This window comes from Alosa sapidissima, chromosome 11, assembly GCF_018492685.1.
Source record: "Alosa sapidissima isolate fAloSap1 chromosome 11, fAloSap1.pri, whole genome shotgun sequence".
Lineage (NCBI taxonomy): Eukaryota > Metazoa > Chordata > Actinopteri > Clupeiformes > Clupeidae > Alosa > Alosa sapidissima.
Window position 1 is genome coordinate 30,387,587 of NC_055967.1, and position 18,104 is coordinate 30,405,690.

Sequence of the window (18,104 nt, forward strand, 5' to 3'; positions counted from 1 at the left end):
TCTCTCACAGATATCACAGTTCAGATGTACAAACACACAGTGAAATGTGTGTGTGTGTGTGTGTGTGTGTGTGTGTGTGTGTGTGTCTGTGCCTGAGAGAGTTATTGTGTATATTTGTGTGTGTGTGTGTGTGTGTGTGTGTTTCAGCATAGCAGAGCAGCAGAGAAATACGGAATTTTGTACAAATGTGGTTTGCCTCGATCCTCATCAAGTCCTGTGGTTTTGCTCTTATCCCCTGCGTGAGGGCGAGGACAGTAATCACCCTGTGTGTGTGTTTATATTTGTGTGGACGTGTGTGTGTGTGTCTGTGTCTGTGTCTGTGTGTGTGTGTGTGTGTGTGTGTGTTTATATCTCTGTGTGTGTTTGTGTGTGTGTGTGTGTGTGTGTGTGTGTGTGTGTGTGTGTGTGTGTGCCAGAGAGAGAAAGAGAGTAGAAGTGTGGGCTAAGAGGGGAGGGTGTACTAATCAGCCTCTCACTAGGCAACCACACGACACTTTCTGCTACCCTGTCAAGCCCTTCACGTTGTCATGGTAATGGTTTAACAGCCTCCCCCCTTCCCGTACACTGCGAGGTACTTTTAGCCACTAACTGCTTGTGAAATGGCTGCAAAACTGAGGAACATGGTGTGCTTTTCCCATAATTTTAGCAGCAGGCCAAGTGTTTGTGGCAAACTTCAGACAGGCTGTTCTAAAGTTTCAGAGTGTTTTCGTCCTTGTGAGCAAATGTACTGTGGCAGGCTACTCCACCGGCTCACTTCTACCCACCATCAGGGGCTTGCCAGTCTCATTTACCCATCCTTCCATCCATCCATCCATCCATCTATCCATCCATCCATCTATCCATCCATCCATCATGTCTTCATGCACACAGACTAGCCAAATGTTTCACAGCACAGACAGAGTGAAGAGAGAAGGAAGGGTGGATGCAGGCCGGAGAGTTTCAGTGGCACCAGAGAGACAGAGAGTGTGTGTGTGTGTGTGTGTGTGTGTGTGTGTGTCTGTGTGTATGGTTCACTTCAGTCCCAGTGCAGTACCATTTGTGTTGATGGCCAACATGATAGGGTGAGGGGGGTGTGGTGTGATGGGGGGGGGGGGGGGGGGGGGGGGGGGTTGAGTCTGACAGAGACACACGATTCATCGTGCTGATACGAGTAACAGTGACATCATCCCAAATGAAAACAAATGGTGGACTCCAAACTGCTGAGACAGATGAGAGAGAGAGAAATAGCAAGAGAGAGAGAGAGGGAAAGAGAGAGGGAAAGAGAGAGGGAAAGAGAGTGAGAGAGAGAATGAGGTGTTTGGGGTTTGGCTGTAAGCTAGGACTTTGCTTAAGTAAAACCGGAGGAGTAGAAATTAAGCCTTACAAATATGCTTTGTTTCCTCTCTTCCTCTTCTCTCCTCCTACTCCTCCTCTCTCTGAGACACCCCCTCCTTCTCACCTCCGCTGTCTCTCTGAGCAGAGGAGACAGCTGTCTCGTCCCGCTCACAGCGCTGGGGACAGGAGACAAGTCCTGTCCTACTCCAATGGGACAGTGGACGGGAGTAGATGTGATCGTGTCCTCTGCTCGAGGAAGAAGGGAGGCAAACATGAAGAGGAGGAGGAGGAGGAGGAGGAGGAGGAGGACAGGCAAACAGACAGAGGGAGGAGCCCTATATTGTCTCCAGGATTCTTTACAGCAAACAAATGAACCGTACCTGGTGTGTGTGTGTGTGTGTATGAGTCAGACTTTTAACGACTTTTAAAGTCTGTGTAAATAGAGTGTTTGCCCTGCCACCTCTACATTTCAGAAAGAAATACACACACACACAAGCACATACAGAGAGAGAGAGAGAGTGACACAGCTGTGCCTGATCACTCCCCTGCATGTGGAGGTAATTACCACACACACACACACACACACATACACACACACATACACACACACACACATGCACAGAGTAAAGTAAACTCTTGAGGCCTTTCAGATATCATAACATCTAATAACATCTACGAGACATCAGTATCACTCTCGTCACCCCTAGCTAAAACAAAAACCTGTGTCGCAATCCAAAAACCCCTGCTCTGAAGTGCCCTCTCTCCACTACAATGTGAGACACCCCCTCCTTCTCACCTCCGCTGTCTCTCTCACCGCCTGCCACTGCAGCTATGGAATCAACAATTAAACAGTCACACTACATCAAATGACTGATGATTTTCTCTAACATTATGAAAGGTGTAAATGATGAATTTACTGCTGCAGTGACTTTCTGAAATCTTCATGTGTCAAGCCAGGCACACAGACACACAAATATAAACTAAACACACACACACACACACACACACACATAGACACACACACACTTGCACAAACAACCTGTCTGAAACACTGATTGGATGTTATTCTAAGACATCAAAAGACTCCTTTTCTTCTTGTTGTCCTGGCAGTAAGAAGCCACTGAAAAAAGCTGACAAGTCGGAGCCAGTCGAAGCAGAACGCACGTGAGGCCTTAGAGGTCAATGTGATTTATGTGCAACGCTACACGCACCGCTTGACCTCCCCACACCATCTGTTGCTCCGCACTGCAACCAGACGCCCATACGACCACTGACACACGGCCACACAAGGCACATCACCCTACATGGACCGTGCAAAGGACTCAACACGCGGCGTACAAAGTACACTACGTGAATTATATACTATAATGTTAAAGCACGCTGCATAACCAGCACAGAGCGTGTTTCTTGAATGATACATACGCTAGCACCCTAAACAAACCAGCTCTACAGTAGGATTGAAAGAACACTCAAACTCTCTCTCTCCTCAGATCTGGATAAAAGTTAAAGGCAGGAACTGCTGAGTAAAATCTAAATAAATTGTTTTTATAATGTTTAAGGTATGGTCCTCAGTCACACACAACGAAATATACTTGTTTATGGTGTTTTTCATTAACATGCTCTCCTGCCATGACCCATGGTAATGAAGTGTTATGAGCGATATCTCTCATACAAGGCTCTCACTGCTGTTAACATGTCCTAGTCTAGCTACATATACTGATATGATTAATCTCTGTCCTGATTAACTGTCCATCCTGTTAAAAGCAGAATCTGAAATAGATTCAGAAAACTAGAGGTGACATTTCTGGAGCTAATGTTTAAGGGGATAAATCTGAGGGTAGCTTGTGATTTCACCCAAAGAGACAAGCAACAACCAGAGTAAATGCATAAGAAACACTGAATTATGCATTGAATGAAATCTCTGAAAACTGTTTCGGGCGCATTTTGCCAGTTTTATAAATTAGTAAATTATACTTCCCAGTCACTTGCGCTGGAGGTAATTTATTGTTGCTGCCTTTCAGGTTAATGGGTCTGCGGTAATCACCAACACTCATTTTTTTAGTCAAGGTCATTTCAGAGCTCTGGAGCGCTCTCCCTGGTGTGGAGAGAGAGAGCGAGAGAGAGAGAGAAAGAGAGTCACGCTGTACGCAGGCAGGCCGCATGCCCGCTCCACACAGACTTCACTTGAGAGCAAAACAAAGAGATGCAGCGGGGAGCAGCACGTTGGTGGCAGCCCGGCTCCACCGAGACTCCTGCCAAGCTGTGGCTTGCAGCGTACCAGCATTAAAGCAATTAACATCAGCTTTGCATTTCATTTCAGTTCAATCCCCCCACACACCCTACACTACCCTATACTACACTCACACACACACACACACACACACACACACACACACACACACACACAGGCCTCCCGGCTCTGACAACACGGGGGGTTGCAGGCAGGCAGCCGGGCAGATCAGGCGATTGGTTCCAGTGCAGAGGAGCGTTTGGGCTCCGTGCTGGTGTGCCTCCAGGAGGGGATTACGACTCGACAGTGGCCCAGCGGTGGGGCCAGGCGTGGGGGGACAAGGGAGGGAGAGAGGGGGATGGATGAGGTGATGCTTACTCTCACACTCATCCAGCACCACACCCTCCACATACATGCACACACACACACACACACACACACACAATCACAAATACACTCACACACAAACACATTCACAAACACAAACATACACAATCACTAACCCCCACACACACACACACAGACTCATACACACACACACACACATATACCCTCCATCATTCTGCATAGACCCAGCAGAGCGAGTCAGCCAAGCCCCAACCCAAACCCACCCCGACACAGCCCGCTCAGTTTCGCTCCAGTGATTCCCTTTCTCAGTGCCAGCCACTGTTTGAGCTCCAGGGGAGACTCTACGTCTCACCCTCATCATGTGAATATGCCTGAATGGCAGCAGAGCAACAACACTCATCACGGCTCACACAAACACACATGCATGCACACAAACATACACACGCACACACACACACATACAGACACACACACAAACACACACACTCACAAGAGAATGAATACACTGTCCCTCCATGCAGAGGAGCACTGGCATTATATCATTAATGTATCATTACCAACTCAGTGGTCACAAAAATATAATAAATAGGACTGTGTGTCAGAGGAGAAAGAAATGCTCAAGAGCATTAGCATTCATCACAGACTACGCTTGAATTAATAATGATACAATAATTACACATAATAATAAAAATAACAATGCTGTTATACTGTTATATGTTATATATAGTTATAATGAACACAGCAATGGCACATTGGTGAATATTTGTCACAAATAAGGGATCATATTCCCATACTAGGGTCTGCTTTACTAGATCTCTATGGAACTGAGTAAGCAGCTGCTTGGTGGTGCTGCACAGCTTCATCTGCCAATGCGTTAGGGAGGGGACCTTGTAATGCCCACCCTGACCAAGAGGGGTTCGGTCACCCAGCAGACCTCCAACTCTCTGTCTGAGTGGTGTGGTGTGGTGTGTGTGTGTGTGGAGAGGGGGGGGGGGGGGGGGGGTCTGGGGCACAAGCCCAAAATAGCCCCTCTGTCCCCACTGCCATTCTGGGAGACAACGGGGCGATGAAACGGCTCCTGGCTGGCTGCTTGGCCCCGGGGAGCAGAGGAGACAGCTGCCACGTCCCACTCACAGCGCTGGGGACAGGAGACAAGTCCTGTCCTACTCCAATGGGACAGTGGACGGGAGTAGAAATGTGATCGTGTCCTCTGCTCGAGGAAGAAGGGAGGCAAACATGAAGAGGAGGAGGAGGAGGAGGAGGACAGGCAAACAGACAGAGGGAGGAGCCCTATATTGTCTCCAAGATTCTTTACAGCAAACAAATGAACCGTACCTGGTGTGTGTGTGTGTGTGTATGAGTCAGACTTTTAACGACTTTTAAAGTCTGTGTAAATAGAGTGTTTGCCCTGCCACCTCTACATTTCAGAAAGAAATACACACACACACACACACACACACAAGCACATAAGAGAGAGAGAGAGAGAGTGACAGCTGTGCCTGATCACTCCCCTGCATGTGGAGGTAATTACCACACACACACACACACACACACACACACACACACATATGCACAGAGTAAAGTAAACTCTTGAGGACTTTCAGATATCATAACATCTAATAACATCTACGAGACATCAGTATCACTCTCGTCACCCCTAGCTAAAACGAAAACCTGTGTCGCAATCCAAAAACCCCTGCTCTGAAGTGCCCCCTCAGTGTGTGTGTGTGTACAGTATGTGTGTGTATGTGTGTTTGTGTGCTGTGTTGAGTGTGTGTGTGTGTGTGTTGTGTGTGTGTGTGTGTGTGTGTTGTGTGTGTGTGTTGTGTTGTGCTGTCCAGAAAGCCAACTCTGATGGGAAGACCTTCATTAACTAGTTGACCTGAGCTATATTTTGATGCGAGACCGCTTGCAAACAAACTCATATTTTTTGGGGGAGATGAACTGATCTGGAGGGAATTGCACGTCGGATGGAATGCACATATATTAGAGAAGCACCAAAGCGCGAAATTCTTGGCTCATGGCCAGTTTTGATATTAATACAGCTCGAGTGGCCAACAGTGATGTGTTTCTTCTGTGTTGTCTTGCATAAATAAATCTCTTTGGCTTTTGATTAATGACACTCATTGAATACAAATTCAATTATGCAGCTACAAGGTAATGAAACAAAAACTTTTCTCAGTCCATCAAGTGAACAGCCAAGCGTCTCCGCATATAGCAACTTCAAAAGGGCTAAACTGACAAATACAAATGACCTCCAAAACGCACACATAGGGCTCAAGCAGAGCTCAGCGAGAGAGAGAGAGAGCGAGAAAGAGAGGGGGGGGATAGAGAGAGAGAGAGAGAGAGAGAGAGAGAGAGAGAGAGAGAGAGAGACTGTTTTCATACTTGTCACTCTGAACCTGACGTGAGGCGCAGTGTGTGTTTGGCTGCGGGTGGTATGGCATTTGTTGGGCTAAATGCCGTTAGGAGTCCCAACCCCAACCCCAACCCCTGCCTCTAGACAGGTCAAAGTTCAGCGTTTAGACATGGCAGTGCTGTTCGGTCAACTCTGGGTAAGTCCCTGCAGATGGTTTTTTTTTTCCTTTTGCCTCGGCTTGCCATGCACAGCACAGCAGCCAATGCCGAAAGCTTCCTTTTTTATCACAGCACAGCAGCAGATACTGTACATGAATGCACTGCTAGCAACAACGCCATCAGCTCTCTATGTCAGGGAGAATTAAAGAATTGTCAGGGAGAATTGAAAAACAAAACAACTACATTTAGGAACAATTTGGTCTTAGAAGCATTATATTTTGCATGGTATAAAAGAATGTGTGTGTTTGTGTATGTATGTGCAGAGTAAGTATATGTGTGTGTGTGTGTGTGTGTGTGTGTGTATGTGCCTGTGTATGTGCGTGAGTTTATGTGTTGTGTGTATGTGCGTCAGTGAGTGAGTGTGTGTGTGTGTGTGTGTATGTGTTTGCGCATGTGCGTCAGTGTGTGCGTGTGTGACTGTGTTGTGTGTATGCGCATCAGTGACAGTGTGTGTGTGTGTGTGTGTGTGTGTGTGTGTGCGTGAGTGAGTGTGTGTGTGTGTGCTTGTGTATGTAATGTGCACTCAGTAAGTGCATGCTGTGCTCTAGTCAATACGAGAGTGTTCTGAAGGTTCTGAAGCCACATGGTTTCAGTCATCAAAGATCTGCACGCTTGCATCTCTTGGCAGCCGGGATCGATTCTGAACCAATGAGCAAACAGAAATCTTTCTTAAGTCCTCCTTGCTCTCCGCGCCCTTCTGTTTTCCCTCACACTGAGCATGCTTGCACAATTCCCTGCCTTAAATATACATCTGAAGCACACCAGTTTGACCGGAGGTAGAAGCTGCTGGAGATGAGATGAGAGAGACTCCATGACGGCTACCCTGGCATCCAAGGGTACCTGAGGGACGACTCGCTCAGTACTTCTCTCTAACCATCTCCTCTGGCCTCAGTTAAAGAGCGAGACGTCTGGCCTGTCCCCTTTGGACAGACTTCTGAGCAATGGCGAGCAAGTGTTCGATGGGTCTCAAATGATCTCGGCAGGACAGGAGACAGACACTCATTAGGACGGAGGGTTTGGTGAGGTTCTTCTCAGATTATAGTATAAAAACAGACACACACACACACACACCAGTCTCCAGGTCTAAGACCACCACTACTGCTTAACATGATCTGACACTTAAACAAACATCTCTACTAATCAGTGTTCCAGTGTCACTTTCCATGGTTTGGCCTTAACGTTTAGTTAAAAGTTAAGCATTTAGCATCTGCTGTTTAAAAGCAGTTTCCCATGGCTCAATATATCCCCATGCACTCAATGCATTCCAATTAGGTGTTTTTCTAAGTCATATTGTTTTTCCAGTGGTTTCATCTTCAGATGGTCTCAAAATCTTACTCAACAACAACATAGTTTGGCAAGAGCCATGGTGCATCTTTTCAGACCCACTGGCACCATGAGTTATGTAGTACACTACAGTGAGCGAGGATCCTGTTCTTCAGAGAATATCAACGTGGGTCTGCCGCTGATTTTTGGAGGCATTATGCAACAGCGTGCATTGTTTTGTTTTATTGAGATGGGGGGTGGTGGGGGGATGGTGGTGGTGGGGTGTGGGCAGGGAGGAGAGTCAAGCAGAGATGAGTTTGCCAATGGAGCCGCATGCTCCAGCCCACTCGGGGAACTCTCAAAGAAATGGGTTCTTATTAAGGCAGACGGAACATGTGGCTTTCTCTGTTTGGCTCCACCCAAGTCCAAAGTATTACAGAATCAACACTGTCTCGTGCAGTCTATTTGTTTTTTTTGTTTGTTTTTGTTTATGACGGTTTTAAATCATCCTCCAAACACCCAACGGGTGTGTTCACTGTACTGCATGATAAAACATGAGATTTTATAGGATGAAGCTAATAAAAATGTATGACTTGCGTTTCTGAAAAACATATATCGGTGGGTTTCAGTGATGTTACATGGTAGAGCTGCAAATCCTATACACGCAGAACAATTTATTGAACTGCAGTTGGAATTTTAAACGATGCAACTGTACAGTAAGTCAAGTTGAAAATATGCTATATATGTGTATGCATAGCCTACACCTTCCTTTAACCTGCTTATACCACACGACATGTAATTTTTAATCTACCTGCCCTATGCTATTCTGCCTAATCCCTGTCACTTCTTATTGTCTACAATACTGTCCATTTCCACATGGTCTGTGGTGTCTGATGTCCTGTGATTCCCACTGGAGTGCTATTCTTCATCTGCCTTCTTTTACAAACCTCCATCGGAGAAAACAGGGCGTTCCGCTGCCACTTCATTGGTAAATTATAGTGTGTGCTACTTTTAGTAAATCCTGATTGTGACTACCAGGGAGTCAATGTATGTGTCTATACAACGCAATGCAGTTTATGATGTTGTATAATATTATGCGTAAAGGTGAAAGATGTAGGCCTATCAATGATGGACATGTAACATGCATTCTGAGACGCTTAAAGAGATCCAACCTGTCATCTCAGGTTATGGAAAGACCAGCACTTAAGATTGAAGAGTGTCATTGGGGTAGCATTTTAGTCCATTACACAAAACATATAAAGTACATTTGGAAAAAGCCATCTGGGTTATGTGATAGGCCCTGTAGCCTGCATCTCAGAATCTTTAATTATTGCTTATAGCCGTGCATAGAGTCTGATTCTCCACTTGGACACTGTAATGTCAGACAAATCGCATGTGTCTGTTTGGCTGAGTTCCTGCCATCCTTATATAATATAGGGGACTAGGCTATGTAACTGACTCACCTACTGTAGTATGTATGTGACATGTGACAACAGTAGGCTATCTTTTTGTGTCTTTCTGCTTAGCTTTGGGCTATATTGTAATGCCACAACTACAATTTAGAACAGCTGTTTTTTAGAACACTGACACTGTGGTGAAATCAGGAAAGTTAAACCTGGAGGCCACTTGTCTTCTAAGGGATTAATGCAGGCCTGTTATGCTCAGGTGTGTAGGCCTACATGACTGACCTATGCATAGGCTAAGCCTGAAATGATGCTGGACTTGGAGCAGTAATAACCGGCAACTTGACATTTGGACATCCCATAACTGTAGTCTCTAATACTTATATTCCTTAGAACTGTAGCATTCATTAGAAACAACAACAAAAAACGGGAAATGTGTCAAAACTTTCATGAAAGTGTTCCTTCGGGTTCTGCAATAGCCTACCTGTCCATTCCATTTTGACATACTGTAGGCTAACTGCACGAAGGGCACAATGTAGGCCTAATCCGTTAAAACGTTACATTAACCTTCAATAAATAGCCTACTTTTCAAACGAAGTAACATTAGACTCTCTCGCTTCGGGCCCCATTCGGCCAGCGGAGCAGGGGGGCAGATTGACTTGTCACCGCTGTGTCTTGACAACTACCCCGGCTACGAATAGCCTTCACCGACTCCCCCCCTCCAACCTTTCGGTCCACGATGTTTTCCTTACGCTACAAACTATAGCACACGTTAATTTCGTTGATGAAGCCAAACCGTTACTCGAGTCATCTGATCTTCGCGTTCACAACATCCACGTATTTCTGAGTGAGCTAACTGCTGCAGGGAATTTCGAGAGGCGACATTGCTGAGATTGGAGGGGGAAAAGAAAATGTGCATCACGACGTCACACTTCCCTTATCTTTGAAGTTCGAAAAGAAAATGTGTCGGCTGGTCTTGTTTTAGCACTCTCGGAAGGAAACCACTCATAAGGGAATTGCAACAGTTACAAAAGAATGAGAACACGAAGGCTACACAGACTTAGTTACAGTTTAACTGCGGCGGCGCCGTCGGTGGTAATAACACAAGCATGAGAGTTCAAAACATTCAGATGACTTACCAACCGAGCCTGTGCCCGATCCCGAACCAAGTAAGAGATACCAGATCCACATCCTACAGTCTTTTTTTCGGCCTGCCCTTAAATCACCCCGCTGTGTGGCAACAATCGGGGCGATAAAAAAAACCTTTCCCCCCTCTTTTCACCACTTGGTGTAATACATAGCGTACGTATTTTCCCTCTGTAGTTTTACTCCAGGCAAAGTTTTGAAGTTAGCCTAGTTGCATGGAGAGGTGGGCTCTCACGCTGTGGGACAGCCTACGCATCGTGGACCGAGGGAGGGGCAGAGGTGGTCGGCGATGGAGGGGTACTTGAGTTGAGTCGGGTGTCGGGTTCGCACTTATTCTGGAGAGGCGGAGACTCGCCCGGGAACAAGATGAGAGAGGCGAGTGCTAAGGATAGAAGAATGAAGCGCTATGTCGCTATATAACTTCCACGGGTTAAGGTGTAGGCCTACTTTCCTTATAATATATTAGCCTATAATTAGGCTAATTATATATATATATATATATATATATATATATATATATATATATATATATATATATATATGAATATGAAAGTATAATATGCGTAGCCTATTGGCTTAGTAAAATCCTTATACCCAGTGAGTGACTTGAAAAATATAATTTTTCCAAGTGAACTTGAAAAATATAATTTTACCTTTACAGAAATAAGATCATACAAACATGGATACTATCCAAACTCACAGAAATGTAAAAATGAAATAGCATGTGAAGTTACAAAGGTCAAAGGAAATTACAAAGGTCTGGTATGGACTGACTACCGGTATATGATGCATTGACCATGATAAGATGAGTGTGTGCAAATGGTGGTAGTGCCAAAGTGAACAGTGCAGGGATTGAACAGTGCAATAACTTTGCTTGTTATTTTATTCCACTGCTTGGTTGAATTTTCCCATTGTCATGCGTGTATAAATCGTATATGTTGTAATAACCGTGTATTAACCATATATTATTTGCATACCTAAGTAGCCCCCGTTTTTTGGCCGTATCACACTTGTATATTAATCCTTGTAAGGTGTTTGGGTCTGTGGGACCGTTTTCAATGTTTGCTACAAGAACAAAAATATGCTATTTATTATTTATTTTAACTAAAACTCATTGGCATTGGCTAATTTTCTGTGAAGAACATAAAAAATAACTTAATTTCAATGACTGCACATGGTACACCCCCCCCCCCCCACACACACACACGTCTACTGGACCCAAGTGTAATAAGGTGCTACTGTATGTAGGAACTGTGTCCTCCTCCTAACTGGGCCTGCTGTGTGTGTGTCTGTGTGTCTGTGTGTCTGTGCGTCTGTGAGTGTAGGTGTCTGTGTGCCTGTATGTGTGCGTGTCTGAGTGTAGGTTGTCTTTCTGCACCTGCTATTCACAAGGTTCAAAAATTGTTACATTTCAATCACTTTCACCTGTTTAAGTTCTAAGAAATAATAGGGCCTTCATGCCACATCGGATATTCAGAAATTCCTACCTCCGATAAAGAAAAAATGACTTGAACGCAAAGTCGGGCTGGATTTTTTGCTCGGAGACTTGTGCGGAAGTCTTGTGCCCCGAGGTATCCGACTTGACGTCACTATCATATTCTCCAAACGAGGCGGCCTCCCTTGCTACACGAGGCAAATTTCACTCTCATTACAAATAGGCAAGGTAATTTATCACTAAATTAACACTACAGATAGAAACACACACCTGAGACATTTTCCACTTGCTAAACCATAGCAAGCAGTTTTAATATTTATGCATTTCCTGTATTTGTTTTCCGAGCTGATCTCATGAACACTCTTTTTTCGGAGGTCGGGATTTTTAAAGTCGGGTCCTCCGAGCTTACGAATGGCATGAAGGCACTATAAGCACTAATATTGTAGCCTGGATGCCAGCCGAACTTAGCCCCGCCCACAACATTTAAGGTCGGGAAGTTCGGTCTGGACTTGTTCTGTAATGGAGCAACTATGACTGAACCAGAGCGGTTCAGACCATAAGAACTCCTTGTAGCTGAAAACTGTGGTTGACAGAGGATAGATGTAGTGACAATATATTAGGTTCCAGTATCGTACAATGTCTTTGTAAATTATGTTTAATTACAAAGTGTTTCATTCAAAGTGTTTCATTTCATAACAAAAACGCCGTTGCTAGAAGGTAGACATTTAGATTTCGCCATCACATCTGTTGTTGAGGATATTGACAGTGCAATAACTTAAAAAACAACCAGAAAACAATATTAAGGCAATTGTGGAGAAGAATGATATTTCGGGTCTTCTTACTACACGATTCACCCCATGTATTGGTTGAAACACGCCCCATAATCATATCCCAATGGAGCAGTATCAGACTTATATTGTGACTAGAATTTGAGTATGATGACGTCAACAAAATCTTGTTTCTATTTTTTCACCTTTTTTATAATTTCCTCATTTTCACATAAATGTGATCTCACAGGGGTAAATGACAAATATGAACCATAAATGATGTCTATATAGTTGGTAATTGAGCTAAAGTAAACATCTGTTAAGTATTTTTACAAAAATTGCTATGGCTGTAATGATTTAACCACATGTCTGAATAGACAGAGACAAAGATGGAGGAAGGGAAAGATAGACAGACATACAGAGAGTGTGTGTATACGCACCTTGAGGTCAAAGTGCACAATGTTTCTGGAGTGGAGGTACAGAAGGGTTAATATAGCCTGTAAAATAGTCAGATGAACAGCAGACAAAGTGATATGATGGTAGGGGCTGAGAGAGACAGGCTCATGCTGAAAAGTCAATTTCTCCCCTCCCATTTTGTGTGACATTGAAGAGTTGGATGGCCCTGGGGACAAAGGACCTCCTCAACCTGTCTGTTGAACATGGCAATGACAGAAGTCTGCCACTGAACATGCTCCTCTGTTTATTGAGCATGCTGTGTGGCGGTCACTGTCCATGATCGCCAGCAGTGGCGCAAAAAGTGGGTATGCGCTATATGCGGCGCATAGGGGCGCAGAACCATGGGGGCGCCAAAGCGATGGTAAAAATAATAATAATAGAAATAATAATATATTTGGTGTATTCTATATGTAGCTACTGTTGTACGTTTCTAAATCATTTCTGCATTTCCTCAATGTTAAATAACATTTTAGAGGACTAACAGGCTAGAGTAGGCGCCCTATTTCATAAGATTCTATCATAGAATTTTGACATAGAAGAGGGAGTGGGGGCGCCGTGAGCGCTGAGTGAGCAGGTACGAGTAGTGAGTTTTCGTCTATGGAAAAAGATGGATAAAGCAAAAAAGCTGTCGGGGGCTAAAATAGAAAAAGAAAGGGAAAATGAGATGACATGCCAAGGGATGCGACAGTAGTTAAATAAGTGGATGGTAAAAAGCAACAGGTAGGATTTAAAGTGTGACGTCTGTGCCTGGAAGCACACGTTTCATGTTCATGTTATTCATGTTACCAGACTAACTAGCGTTTGCTAAGCATATGCCGATTGAAACAGCCTATATTCCATTCAGATAGCTAGGTGGCTACCATGCTCATACTGCACTTTTAATGGCAAACTGCAAACAGAAATGTCACACTAGCAACAACTCATTACATGATTCCATTTCCTAACAATGAAGACTCCTTGTAATAACTTAATATTGTGCTGTCAATGTGGCGCAAACAAAGGCTAGAGTTGAATCAGCCTTATCCTTTGTGAGAAACAGCTGGCAAAAGGACGTTATGAGAACCGTTTAGACTCTCTTAAAGTGACTCTTAAAACGAGACATTTAACAATACTTCAAGTTCAAATCGGCAGAATTTCTTAAAAAATAATATGTAATACATTATTGGCCTTTTGTTTTAATTGTTTTACTTTTACTAGTTGTTTGTATTTTTTTGGGGGTGGGGGGGGGGGGGCAATTTGTTGTTGCATACCCCTCAAAAAATGGGTAGCTGCGCCCCTGATCGCCAGCATCCTGCTCATGGTCCTTTTCTCTGCAGTTGTTGTGAGTGACTCCAGCTCAATGCCAACAACAAAGCCAGCTTTCCTTATCAACCTGTTCAGTCGCCCAGCGTCCCTCTTCTTAATTCTGCCTCCCCAGCACACCACAGCATAAAAGAGGACACTGGCAATGACAGACTGGTAAAACATCCAGAGGAGCTTACTGCAGACAATGAATTACCGCAGCCTCCTCAGGAAGTAATGCCGACTCTGCCCTTTCCGATACAGTGCATCTGTGTTGGCTGACCAGTCCAGTTTATTGTCCATGTGTATCCCTAGGTACTTATAGTGCTGACTACCTCCACATTGACCCCTTCAATGGAGACTGGCAACATAGGTAGCTTAGATCTTCTGAAATCCACCACCATCTCCTTGGTCTTTGTTGCATTCAATTGCAGATTGAGTCTGCAGGTTGAGTCTGCACCACTGCACAAATCATTCAGATCCTGCACTCACAGGGAAGGTCAGCGAACCCCTGGTGGCAAAAGAAAAGTTTCAAGGACAATATCAAACACAGTCAGAAATTCAACATCATAGCAGGAAACTGGGAGCCCATTGGTTTAGACAGGCACCGATGGAAGGAATCTGTGCAGGAAGGAGCTGCACATCATGAAATTGAACTCTGCCGTGTCACAGAGACAAAATGGAACTCTGCCGTGTCACAGACAAAATGTCAGCACCACAAGGAAAAACAGAAAGAAAAAAAACTCCAAAATATGTGACAGCCATCTGAAGACCCACAAGTAGACTACGGAGATGACAGTCATACTCGTCTCAAGTGATTGCTGATGATGATGATGAGAAAGAATATAGAGAGAAACTTAAACCAAGTGACCTAGCAAACAACGGTTTATTGGTGATTTTACAAGTTGTTGTGCAGGCTCTTTAGTGCTGGGATGTCTGATAATAGGCATACAACATTTTGCACTGTCTAGTTTAATAGCTCACAGTGTTTTACACTCAAGTGCTATCAAGTATTATGGCTCTATATAGCTAAATACAACTGCACAGAATTGAATTGAACAATAAGCCATACTGTCTTGAGAGACAGGGTATGTCTCTCAATTAAATGGGAGGGGGGGAGTTGGGGCTGTGTTGCAAACAGCAGCATCGTTCTTCAAACTTGTTCTAGCTGGCGCCTGGCATGTATGTGTGTAGGGCCGTAGAGCAATCCGTTACATCGCGAGACTGCGAGACTTTCCACTTTCCACTTCCGATGCTGAGGCCAGCAGCTCGCCGGACCAAAGCTGCAAGGCTGGTTTTTCCGGTCACAGATGCTAGGGGGAAGCCACCCGGAAGTATAACCATTCCAATGACCCTGAAGCTGTTAAGTTAAGGTATTAAGCTAAAAAAACTGCATAGTTCTCCTTTAAAGAGGGTCTGCTTATAAAACAACATGATCATCTCCATTTCTTAAGAAGTTTATTGTGAAATTCTTCATCGAGCTGTACCTTCTCATTAGTAATCCGGTCAAATGTGCAAAATCAACCTCAGTGTGGCACTTTAAGCCTAAATGAGTTGTGCAGACCAAAACAGATCTCGTTAAGACAGTGAACCTGCATTTTAGGATGCCTACATCATTCATCCTACGTCCATCAAATTGCAATTTGAACATTTCCATCAACTTGACCCATCATCGGCTATGAAGCTAAGTTAACGTAACTTTACTAGCTCGCCTACACTGATCCCCTTATATCAAACAGCTAAACCAAAATCTGGGCTCGATATGCACACGCACACACACACACACACACACACACACACACACAAAATCTGCTATGAAAGTGTTAGCCCCTAACTAGCAGCCTGCTCTTGACTGGAGCATACTGAGGAGACTGGAAGCGTGAACCACTATGGAGTCATCTGCCATCAGGCTTCTAACTCAGTACAGCTTGTGTGCATTGTCGTTGGCAGCCATGCATTGACAGGCACAGAATCCGCGCCCATCAATTAGCTCGGACTATCTACAAACAGAAGGCCTGTAGGACCTAATTAGCCTTTTCGTGGATGACAAACGCTCTTAATGTGACCACTGGCCGACGAATGCCCTCATTACAGCACATTAAAGTCTAATCTGAAAGCTGTTATTGACTTAATCATGGCGGAAGCCTAATTAGTGGCTTTTGTGGGGTGGCGATATGGGCAGTAAGTGTGGGGTGGAGATGGGCAACAAGGTCACAAACCTGGGATGACCTCTAATTGCACCAGCCACCCCCACTCTACCCCTGCCCCACGTGCAGGAGGAGGAACAGGGGAGGTGGGGTATTTGAAGGTGAAAAAGGACAGACAGACAAAAAAGAGGTTTGTGGGTGTGTATATGTGTGTGTGTGTGTGTGTGTGTGTGTTTGTGTGTGTGTGTGTGTGTGTGTGTGTGTGAGAGCAGAAGCTTATCTATGATGTTGATGTAGCCTTGGCATTTCTGGCTTCTCTGATGGAAGTGAATGCCTTATGAGTTATAGCTCACTTTCATCAGAGTGCCTCCATAAACTAGCCGAGTGGTCCACAGCAGGACTGTGTAAATTACAGCAGTTGGGACTGGAGGATGATGAGTCCTTGTCATGTCACATGCTGCGGTCTCAGAGGCTAGTGGAGCCATGCAAGTCTGGCATGTGTCCCCTCACCCTCCCGGCACTCTTAATAAAGCCCACGTGTGGTGTCCTGTGAAGGACATTGTTGTGCGTGTGTGTGTGTGTGTACAGTATGTGTGTGAGAGAGTTTCTTCTCAGTCTCCTGTCCTCTCTCTCTCTCTCTCTCTCTCTATCTCTCTGTAGATATGGACAGAATGTAGGACACAATATTACCATCATGTACCAACATTGTGGCTCAATGGACACAAATGTAGAGTCTTTGATGCCAAATATCCAGAGCAGAATAACATATAAATAATAACATAAACACAAACACACACTACACTATACCTACTCTGTACACACACCACACACACACACACATAAACACACACACACACACACACACACACACACTACACCTACTCTGTACAACACAATGCCACTACACACACACACACCGTGTCTCACACAGTGATACTCCATCCCGCTTGCTCACACACACACACACTCACACAGCCAAATTCTCAACCTTCCCTTCATGCTTTTCATAATTAGCTAATAATCATTTATCCTAAACATATCCCTCTTCCTCTTCTGTCTCTCCCTTTTGCCCTGTCTCTCCCTGTCTGTACCGACAAAGGTAGTTAGCATGACAGACGTGCAGCCAGATGCTCTCTGTAAGACACCAGATAGGCATCAATGACTTAATGAGGGCAGGGGAGGGTGTGTGTGTGAGTCTCTCTCTTCCAACCTGATGGATGAAAGAGAGAGAGAGGGAGGGAGGTGGCAGAGGGATCAGGAGTGAAGGAGAAAGGGGACAGATGGCACACCGGTTGTCTCCCACGGTTCCTCAAACTCGTGCTTGGGGCACCAAAGACTGTACAGCTATAGAACCATAGAGAAATGTGTAAAATTCGTCAAAAAATTGCATTGGGTTAGAAACACATACTGGGCCTTTAAAGATGATGCATTGATGAAATATTTGCCACTGCTACCAACCACTGAAGCGCTGTTTTATTTGGATGAAATATATCTGTTTCTGAATCACACCTTGTGCCCTCATTCCTCTTTACCTCACAGCTATTACTTTCTCTCCAGATCGATTTTCTTGGGCAGGTTCACACGGGTAAGAAATGAGCATTACAGCTTGTAGCTATTGGGCCTTCTTCCTTGTTAAAAGGGCACTGAGCTGTGTGTAGTTTCAGTCAGTCGTGAAATTTATGGCGCAAATTGCAGTCTCAAATTATGTTTCACACATGAAAGTCCCTAGTGCTGGAT

General features: G+C 44.6%; 1 protein-coding gene across 1 annotated transcript in view; it reads right to left on the bottom strand.

The window, feature by feature from the left end:
* The window catches only part of ldlrad3 (low density lipoprotein receptor class A domain containing 3), a 74,647-nt gene extending 64,086 nt beyond the window's left edge, over window positions 1-10,561 (bottom strand). The window contains exon 1 of the mRNA XM_042111125.1: window positions 10,275-10,561. Within this exon, the coding sequence (XP_041967059.1) occupies window positions 10,275-10,326 (52 nt within the window). The 5' untranslated portion in view covers window positions 10,327-10,561. The remainder of the gene's footprint in view (window positions 1-10,274) is intronic.
* Window positions 10,562-18,104: the final 7,543 nt, after the last annotated feature.